Genomic DNA, 10,000 nt, shown 5'->3' with positions numbered 1-10,000 from the left:
CCGTCGGCGTTGTAGAAATCATCGCTCTGGTCGGCGTTGGGAATAAGCGGACAGTTGTCACGGTCGTCGTCCACGCCGTCGTTGTCACTGTCCTCGTCACAGGCGTCACCGGTACCGTCGCCGTCTACATCCACCTGGTCACTGTTGGCGAGAACCGGGCAGTTGTCCGCGCTGTCCTGTACGCCGTCGCTGAAAGCAGAGGAGACAACCAGCTGTTGTATTCATTGTTCAGATAGCTTGTATGATTTGTTCAATGTGGCCTTACTATACTGATACCAAGAGACAAATCATATTCAAGTTGCTATATAAATCGAACTAATTTTAGAACTGTTTTTTGACTTTCAGAAACAGATAGTTTTCATTTCACCCCAATTTTAAACAAAATGAATCCATTTACTATATACGAGACAGAATATCATTGGGACTTGCTATACTATATACTTTGATATCTGAAAGAGATCTCGTCAACTGTAAATAAACTAAATAAATTGACTTAATATCTAAACCATTACAGAAACTACAAAGGAATTAAAAGTATGTGTGTGTTACGAAATATTTGTGCGTTATGAGACATTAAAATAAATAGTAAATGTAGTCGACAAAAGTTTACGAAACGAATTACCGGTCCGAGTCATAATCGTAGTCACAAGCATCCCCTGCTGCGTCTCCGTCCCTATTCTCTTGCCAGGGGTTGGCGTCCTCGAGGCAGTTGTCGCATACATCGCCTACACCGTCGCCGTCAGTGTCGTTCTGGTGGGCGTTGGGGATGAAAGGGCAGTTGTCCATTTCGTTGAGGATCCCTGGGCAGAGGGAAGCGGCAATGAATCTCAGGTTTGGTTTGTTTCGCTCTCTCTCTCTCTCTCTCTCTCTCTCTCTCTCTCGTTCTCTAACTTTCTATCTGACTGGCGTTTTCTCTCCCTTTCCCTTATCCACTAACTCTTTCACTCTCACCCACCCACACACTTTATATTCATCTTATTCTTATGCCCCCTCTCCTCTCCTTCTCCTTCTCCTTCCCTCCCTCCCCTACTCTCTCTCTCTCTCTCTCTCTCTTCTCCCTTCCTCCCCTTCTCTTTCTCTCTCTCTTCTCCCTTCCTCCCCTTCTCTTTCTCTCATCTCCTCTCCTTTCCTCCCCCCTCCCCCCTCCCTCCCCTTTCCCCCCTCCTCTCCTCTTACTCACCCACGGACAAAAGCAAAAACAAAACACGACACCCCACCGTCATCATCTATATCTTCATCGCAGTCATCGCCAGCAGCGTCCCCGTCGGTGTCCCTCTGCTCGGGGTTAGGGACGTAGGGGCAGTTATCACAGACGTCGCCCCTTCTGTCCAAGTCCGCGTCCTCTTGTAAGGGGTTAGGGACCAGGGGACAGTTATCCTTTTTTGTGGGATGGGGAAAGTAAAAGGGAAGAAAGGTCTCCGTTACTGTATTCCTTTTTTTGAGGGAGGAAAAAAAGGAAGAAAGAAAGAAAAGGAAGAAAGAGAGAAAGAAAACGTTTTTGTTATACCTTTCTTTGTGGGAGGAAAAGAAGGAAAGCAAGAAAGAAAGGAAGAAAGAGAGAATGAAAACGTCTCCGTTATTGCATCCTTTTTTGTGGGAGGAAGGAAGGAAGGAAGGAAGGAAGGAAAAAAAAGAACTAGTCTCCGCTATTGTGATTTGATTTTGCCTTTTGAAAGGATTCATTTGATTTTTTTTTCTTGAGGGGGAAAAATTGAGACTTTATTTGCGGGTGGAAAAGTAATCCACCGGATGCATTATCCTTTTTTGTGGGACGGAAAAGAATCACTTGGAAGAAGCTTATTTTTTGTAAGATGGGGGAAAAAAAATATTGCGTTAGGGTGGTTTGATTTCGAAGTGGTAAAAAGATCTGGAGGAAGTATTCTTTTTGTGGGAAAAAAAAGGTGTCCGTAATTGTGATTTGATTAGCGTGTGTAAAAGAAACAGGTGGACATATGCCACGTCTGACAATGTACAGAAATAGCGGTTGATTACCCAGGATCAAGGCATCAAATAAAGAAAAACAAGAACTAAAAACAAAAGTAAACAAGAATGAATAAATAAATAATTGCAAGTTGTAATGCCTTCTGATGCGTCGGGAGCCATAACCATACCTCGAAGGTGTCAAAATCATCGCCGTCAGCGTCGTTGTCACAGGCATCCCCTTCTGCGTCGCCGTCGGTATCCTCTTGGCCGGAGTTTGGCACTGCAATGCAGTTGTCTCGGCGGCAGTGAGGGTCAGAGCAGCCGAGGTCACTGTCCGGGTAGCCGTCCAGGTCAGAGTCGGGGCCGCAGTCCACGCCGTCTCCCGCGGAACCAACACCACACTGGAATGCGTGGAATGAGCTGGGGAATGGTACACCGAGGCTATAATCATCAAATATATTAAGAGAAGAGGAATAAGAAGAAGAATGAGAAGAAGAATAACCAAAGACATTATAATTCCCTTTGGAAAATGTGTTATCAAATCCATTCCCTCCTTGAAAGCATAGGGAAGATCCGCTCTTAACAGAAACACATCTCGAATTACACCCCAACCATCAGACGTCCCACTAAGTGTGTCCCACCTTGCACAGTACTCCGTCTCCCTCACGACCAGGGGGGCAAGGGCCGCAGGAGTAGAAGGGGGCCTCGATCGCTCGGTCACACGAAACTCCCGGGAAGCAAGGCTCTTGGTCACATGCATCTGGTAGGAGGGTGGGTGACACGGTCGGTAGGAACGACCGTGTTAAATCATTTTATTTGATGGATTGGATAATATTTGAAATTATCTTGGGAAATTCATTAGGTTTCATTGTATGTTCCATTAATGTGGTTTTATTTGACTATTTCTGTACATTTTTTTTCTTAATGAGATGGTCTCTTAATTGCATCGAAACAATCTGTAGCCTTTAGTTTTAAATGAAATGGTTCTAATGCCATACTTCAGTGTGATTCATCATGGGATTTTGGAGAGCTTATAAGAAACTTGAGGACCAGTTCTATAACTATAAAGACAAACAGGGATATTTGACTTACGTGTACTTAACATGTTTCTGTTCGCTTCCTCAAATGTATAGACATCTGGACACGCATCGATTGGTACAAAACACGGGAATTGGGAGATACCCCTTGTATCCCGCACACATTGTTTTGCTCCAAATGTAAAGTTCGAATTCCAAATATAGTCTGTAGGACACTGGAGATGGATCTTTATCATCTGAGCCGGATCTTGGAAGCAGAGGAAGAACCGACGCGTGTCCAACGGATCGCCGAAGTAGCCCTCTACCGTGCACTTGAACTTCCCCGAGCAAGGATCCTCGCACTGTTGGCTTTTCTGGCTGAAGTACATGTTGTTGGTGCACATGTAGAACCGCTGCACCCAACCGTATCGAAGCTGGATGCAGGAGAAGTAATCCGAGCAGCTTTTCGGAATGGCAAAAAAGCCCGCCTCTGTGCACGATAGTGGGCTATCCTTGTTCCGACACAGGCCAAGGCCTTCGTCAAAGATATTGTTATCCTTGCACCTGTAACCCAAGGGATTCGACCCGACACTCTCGCAGGAGAAAAACCTCTGGGGGTCGTACAAGTCTTGGCGTAGGGTCTGTGCCTTATCGCAAGTGCACTCGCGAGGTACCCCTGGGTAGCACACGGCGCCTCCGAACTTCTCTCTCCTGTCACAGAATGTCCCGATAGTACACCGGCGGATGAAAGCCTGTCCTCTGACGCACAGGACCAAGTTCTTGCAGTCGGCGCACTGGAAACTGTTGGGTCTAGATGCACACAGATGAGAGTGCTTGGGGCTTGCAACGGGCGGGCTCCTGCTTCTGCGCGAATAACACTGGCACAGTCGTGTAAAGTAAAACATAAGGCAAGTACAAGTATTAGTCCGGGAGAAATAGTGTCAATTCAACCTAAATGATTATGAATGGAACGAAAAAAGGGTCCATCTCGACTGCAAACTTCTAATACAAACAAGAACATACAACATATCCCTACGCGAATGTTGCAAAATAACTTGGCGAAACTCACCCGACCATCGCTACTACAAGTCCTGGCAGTGGCGTTGTACACAAAGCCCCGGCAGTAATCCCTGGTCACGACGTAGCTGCCGTTGCTGTCAGAGGTGCAGTCGTAAAACCGCCCACATTCACTGAGGTCAGGAAACCTTCCCTCTTCTGGACACTCGAGTCTGCGGAGGTCGTGGCTTTTACTCAAATCTTGTTTTTGTTTATAATCTAGTTGATACACAAGACAAACACACCCACATCCACCCGCGCACACACCTACCCACGCACTTACATTTTTACGTACAAACACAAATGCACAGGGCTTATAACAGAGCCTTCCAACTTAATTAGACCCAATGATGATTGCCCTTAAGAAGCTAACGTCTGGCGAACTATATATACCCTATAGATGCGTAACCTCAATCTGCAGTGATTTTACGCGACGCAAAGCTTATACACGGTAAATATTCTGTCCAGTGACGTTATTTCCTCGACGTAGGCATTCCACGCGCACTACTGTAGTACGCAATAGACAGGATTTGTCTATTACTATTGTCTAGTATTCTTCGTCTCTCACTATGGTGGGAATTATATAAAAAAAGATATATATATTTTGAAGATTTTCTTACCTTGTTCATATATCTAATTTCCTTTTTAAAATACTAACGATTATCTACGACGGTGTAATCATCACAAAATTATATTTTACATTTACTAGATGTAAGAAAAATGTTTAGTTAAAATTAGTTAGTTATAATTCTAGTTCTAATTCGAGTATGGAATTGTTTCCCCTTTTCAATTAATGTTTTACTTAAAACAACAGATATCGACATCAAACACACAGTGTGTTCATGCGTGTACATGCGTGTACATGCGTGTACATGCGTGTACATAAGTGTACATGCGTGTGTGCACGCGTGTGTGTGCACGCGAGTGTGTGCACGCGAGTGTGTGCACGCGTGTGTGTACATGTGTGTGTGTACATGTGTGTGCGTGTGTGTGCGTGTGTACGTTGGTGTGTCGTGTAAATGATTTTCCGCGTGCAGACCCTCGCCCACACCAGGCTGATTGATGGCCCTTGCTACAGTATCAGGTTTTCTCTCTGTCATATTTCCTAATTGGTGGATCGGATTCTTCGCATTTTCGTCCCCGATTAACCAAGGGATTTTTAATTCCTATTTATATTCATGACTTTTATACCTATACTTATTTATTATCATTACCATTAACGCGACTTGTCATTAACTGTAAGCATGTCATGTTACTTACCTACTAGTTGTCATGACAACGGCGATCCCTACGGCCATCTGTGTGATAGAAATAAATATTGTTATTTGACTTTTAGATTTGTTTTATAGCACTAGGGATGGGAGTTTGCTCAGAGTGAATAATATGAAAAAATAATGAAAAAAAACCCTCATTATTCGACACACAATACGTTTCTACTCTAAGCTGACAGATATATATATATTTTTTTTCCCGAATAAGGTCGCGTGTCGCCACCCGAGTTACCTCTACACATTATGCGAGCGCGATACTAGAACCAGGCTTTCGGCACTGACTGGAGTTAATAATCAATGATTACCTTTATATCACGATGGAAAAATATACACACAAATTGTAATGCAAGTGATTTGCAAATGTTTAATGGTTAGAAAAAATAAATGTGCCAGGCATCAAAGGTCACAGAGCACGATGGTGAAGTATTGTAACGAAAAGGGAGGAAATGATTTAACGATTAGGATAAGATGTGTAATATGTCAAAGGTTGTGGAGCGCTGCGGGATAGAATGGCAGTGAAAAGGGTAGAGAGGGGGAGCAAATGGAATACGAGGAGGGGGGGGGGTCTATAGGGGTTGGGGTTAAAGGTATAGGGCGATCAGATCAACATGCAGAGAATGTGTGAGGAAGGGAGAGCATGAGGAAAATTGCAAAATAACCATTACGAAAGAGAAATACGGGTAGAAATGGTAGGGAAATAATCTAGAGATTGAGATAAAGGAACAGGGAGAAGTGACGAAGTGTCGGGAAGAATATCAGGAGAGGAGGAATCCGGAAGACATTGTTGTGACATAAGGGAGTCACATGAACATCCAGATGAGAGTGGTAATGATAATGGGGAAGGAAGAGGGAATGGTGATGCATGTGGAGGAGAGGATGGTTTTTTGTTTGTTTTTGGAAGTGTGAGAGGAAGAGGGGTAGAGGGAACTTAAGGAGGAGGAGGAGAAGGAGAAGGAGGATGGATATCGGCAAATATTTTGAATGTAGGACAAATATGAATAGGGGGATTGGAGGGTGGATGAAGAAAGGAAGCATTTTCTTGGGTCACGTTTAGGAAGTTTTGGAGGTCTTCAAGAGTCTGGAGGGGAGTTGGATGGGGAGGCCTGAGAAACAAAGGTCTTCTTATGTGGAGAAGAGGGAAATGTATGTCCAAGGAGCAGAGAGGTGGGTGAGGCGAGGATGTAACAGAAGATGGGGTGGAAGGTTTGGATTGCCTGGTGCAACAGGTAGAGTGAGAATTAGTGATAGAGCTTGGAGTATCTCGAATTAGACTAGGGGAGAGAGGGAGTAGAGAGACAGATGGAAGAGATACAGGGGGAGATGCTGAGACTTCTTGAGAAAATGGGAGGTGAGCAGAGCAAAGTACAGTTTGATTTTGAGGCCTGCTACCTCAGATTCGTGCTTGTAGGCAGGGCAGCTCCCATACAATGCATTATGGGACCACCACAACTGGATGAAGTGCATGGCTAAGCAGAGCAATTTGAATAGTCAATACCAGATTGGGCACAAAAGGGGCAGCAGGCTGTCGGGCGGCATTGTTTGGCTGAGTGGCCAAAACACCAACATTTCTGACATAGACGGGGAAGGAGTCGACATGGTTGGACAAGGGGAGGATGCTCCAATATAAACTTCATGGAGGAGGTCATGTCTATGGAAGCTAATCTTGGCAATACTGGTGTAGGACTTACATTGGCCTCTGGGATGAACAGCGTAGCACTAGACTGCCACTGCATCATAGTCGACGAGGCATGCGAACAAGTCGGTTTCACAGTCTGACCAGTCCTTCTAGATAGGTCCATCAGTCGGACAGACGGAAACCGTTCCGGTATAAGTATTAGGGGCGGAGTGAGGTTGGGCAGGAATAGGTTTGCTACTGACGTCAGTCATGACAGATAATGCGCGACTGTGAAAGAAAATTTGTCAAAGTACGGGGATGTAGGGGAATCACAAAGATCAATTCCAATTGGCTGGGCCAAAAAGGATACTCAAAAGGTTTGCAGCGATGGAAGCAGTCGAAGGCCGAAGGCGGGAGGAAGATGGGGTGGTATGGAGAAGAGTTGTAATAGTTGGGGCTAGACAATGAAGAAGATTGCAATAGAAGATGGAGTTGAGGATGCTGGGAGAGAGGGAAAGAGTAATGCCCTGGGTGGGAGATTCGGAATGGAGAGAGTCGACAGCAAACATCTAGGAGAGGCTATTAGTATCAGTGGTTGGATCCGTGGTTAAGGGAGAGGGCGGGGGTGTGGAAACCCATGAATTTTTTTTTGGATAGGCTAAGTTGAGAACGAGGCAGGCCTTAATGCCTCTAACAAGGGTAATTTTTTTTTTCATTGTAGGTCATGGTGAGCCTAAAATAAATGGGGAAAAGAAAAGGTCTACTCCTCAGGGTCGCTATGAGGGGTAAGGGGTAGTCGATTAGCCAAGGGAATACCGTGCCCATGGCTCCCGGAGGCCGTTCATGACTGACACAAAGCCAGCCTTTCATCCTTTCAGCACGGCTCTCATATCTTAGGCAGGGGACAGAAGAAAGGAATGACGAAGAGAAGGAAAAGGAAAGGGGGAGAAGAAAAGACCAAGCAAAATTATCTCCAGTGTCTCCTAAGCCCCCCCCCCCAAAAAAAACAAAACAAAAAAAAAAAAAAACAAAGAAGAAGAAAAAAAAAAAAAAGAACAAGGGCTTAGGGAGGATAGATTTGCAAAATCAAACACAAATGTATACGCTGTAATGCTTGATGGGCAAGTTGCTTAAATCTTAAACCGAAGTCCAGGCTCGAATATCGCATTCGCACAGCATGCGGTGATGGTAGTAACGTTGGTCACCAACTATACAAGCTACCCCATATGGTATCTGAACATGGTAAAACACACACAAACACACACACACACACTATATATATATATATATATATATATATATATATATGTGTATGTGTGTATGTATATGCATATATATATATATGTGTGTGTATGTATATGCATATATATATATGTGTGTGTATGTATATGCATATATATATATGTGTGTGTATGTATATGCATATATATATATGTGTGTGTATGTATATGCATATATATATGTGTGTGTATGTATATGCATATATATATATGTGTGTGTATGTATATGCATATATATATATGTGTGTGTATGTATATGCATATATATATATGTGTGTGTATGTATATGCATATATATATATATGTGTGTGTATGTATATGCATATATATATATGTGTGTGTATGTATATGCATATATATATATATATGTGTGTGTATGTATATGCATATATATATGTGTGTGTATGTATATGCATATATATATATATATGTGTGTGTATGTATATGCATATATATATGTGTGTGTATGTATATGCATATATATATGTGTGTGTATGTATATGCATATATATATATGTGTGTGTATGTATATGCATATATATATATGTGTGTGTATGTATATGCATATATATATATGTGTGTGTATGTATATGCATATATATATGTGTGTGTATGTATATGCATATATATATGTGTGTGTATGTATATGCATATATATATGTGTGTGTATGTATATGCATATATATATGTGTGTGTATGTATATGCATATATATATGTGTGTGTATGTATATGCATTTATATATTTGTGTGTATGTATATGCATATATATATGTGTGTGTATGTATATGCATATATATATGTGTGTATGTATATGCATATATATATATGTGTATGTATATGCATATATATATGTGTGTGTATGTATATGCATATATATATGTGTGTATGTATATGCATATATATATGTGTGTATGTATATGCATATATATATGTGTGTATGTATATGCATATATATATATATGTGTGTATGTATATGCATATATATATATGTGTGTATGTATATGCATATATATATATATATGTGTGTGTGGATATGCATATATATATGTGTGTGTATGTATATGTATATATATATATGTGTGCATGTATATGCATATATATATGTGTGTGTGTATGTATATGCATATATATATATGTGTGTGTGTATGTATATGCATATATATATATGTGTGTGTGTATGTATATGCATATATATATATATATATATGTGTATATGTATATGCATATATATATGTGTGTATGTATATGCATATATATATATGTGTGTATGTATATGCATATATATATATGTGTGTATGTATATGCATATATATATATATGTGTATGTATATGCATATATATATATATGTGTATGTATATGCATATATATATATGTGTGTATGTATATGCATATATATATGTGTATGTATATGCATATATATATATGTGTGTATGTATATGCATATATATATATATATATGTGTGTATGTATATGCATATATATATATATGTGTGTATGTATATGCATATATATATATATATGTGTGTATGTATATGCATATATATATATATATGTGTGTATGTATATGCATATATATATATGTGTGTATGTATATGCATATATATATATATGTGTGTATGTATATGCATATATATATGTGTGTATGTATATGCATATATATATGTGTGTATGTATATGCATATATATATGTGTGTATGTATATGCATATATATATATATGTGTGTGTATGTATATGCATATATATATATGTGTGTATGTATATGCATATATATATGTGTGTATGTATATGCATATATATATATGTGTGTGTATGTATATGCATATATATATATATGTG

The 10,000-nt window shown here is 40.6% G+C and overlaps 1 protein-coding gene across 1 annotated transcript in view; it reads right to left on the bottom strand.

Moving 5' to 3' along the window:
* The window catches only part of LOC125044561 (cartilage oligomeric matrix protein-like), a 23,654-nt gene that overhangs the window by 8,877 nt on the left and 4,777 nt on the right, over positions 1 to 10,000 (bottom strand). Inside the window, exons 2-9 of the mRNA XM_047641271.1 lie at positions 5,256 to 5,293; positions 4,009 to 4,168; positions 3,016 to 3,817; positions 2,565 to 2,683; positions 2,112 to 2,324; positions 1,218 to 1,377; positions 623 to 800; positions 1 to 189 (exon numbers count right to left, since the gene is read on the bottom strand). The exon at positions 1 to 189 is cut by the window's left edge and continues 99 nt beyond it. Coding sequence (XP_047497227.1) covers positions 1 to 189; positions 623 to 800; positions 1,218 to 1,377; positions 2,112 to 2,324; positions 2,565 to 2,683; positions 3,016 to 3,817; positions 4,009 to 4,168; positions 5,256 to 5,293 — 1,859 coding nt within the window. The remainder of the gene's footprint in view (positions 190 to 622; positions 801 to 1,217; positions 1,378 to 2,111; positions 2,325 to 2,564; positions 2,684 to 3,015; positions 3,818 to 4,008; positions 4,169 to 5,255; positions 5,294 to 10,000) is intronic.

This window comes from Penaeus chinensis, chromosome 36, assembly GCF_019202785.1.
Source record: "Penaeus chinensis breed Huanghai No. 1 chromosome 36, ASM1920278v2, whole genome shotgun sequence".
NCBI lineage: Eukaryota > Metazoa > Arthropoda > Malacostraca > Decapoda > Penaeidae > Penaeus > Penaeus chinensis.
The sequence above is the reverse complement of the archived record's forward strand: the minus strand, read 5'-3'. Positions and strand labels throughout refer to the sequence as shown.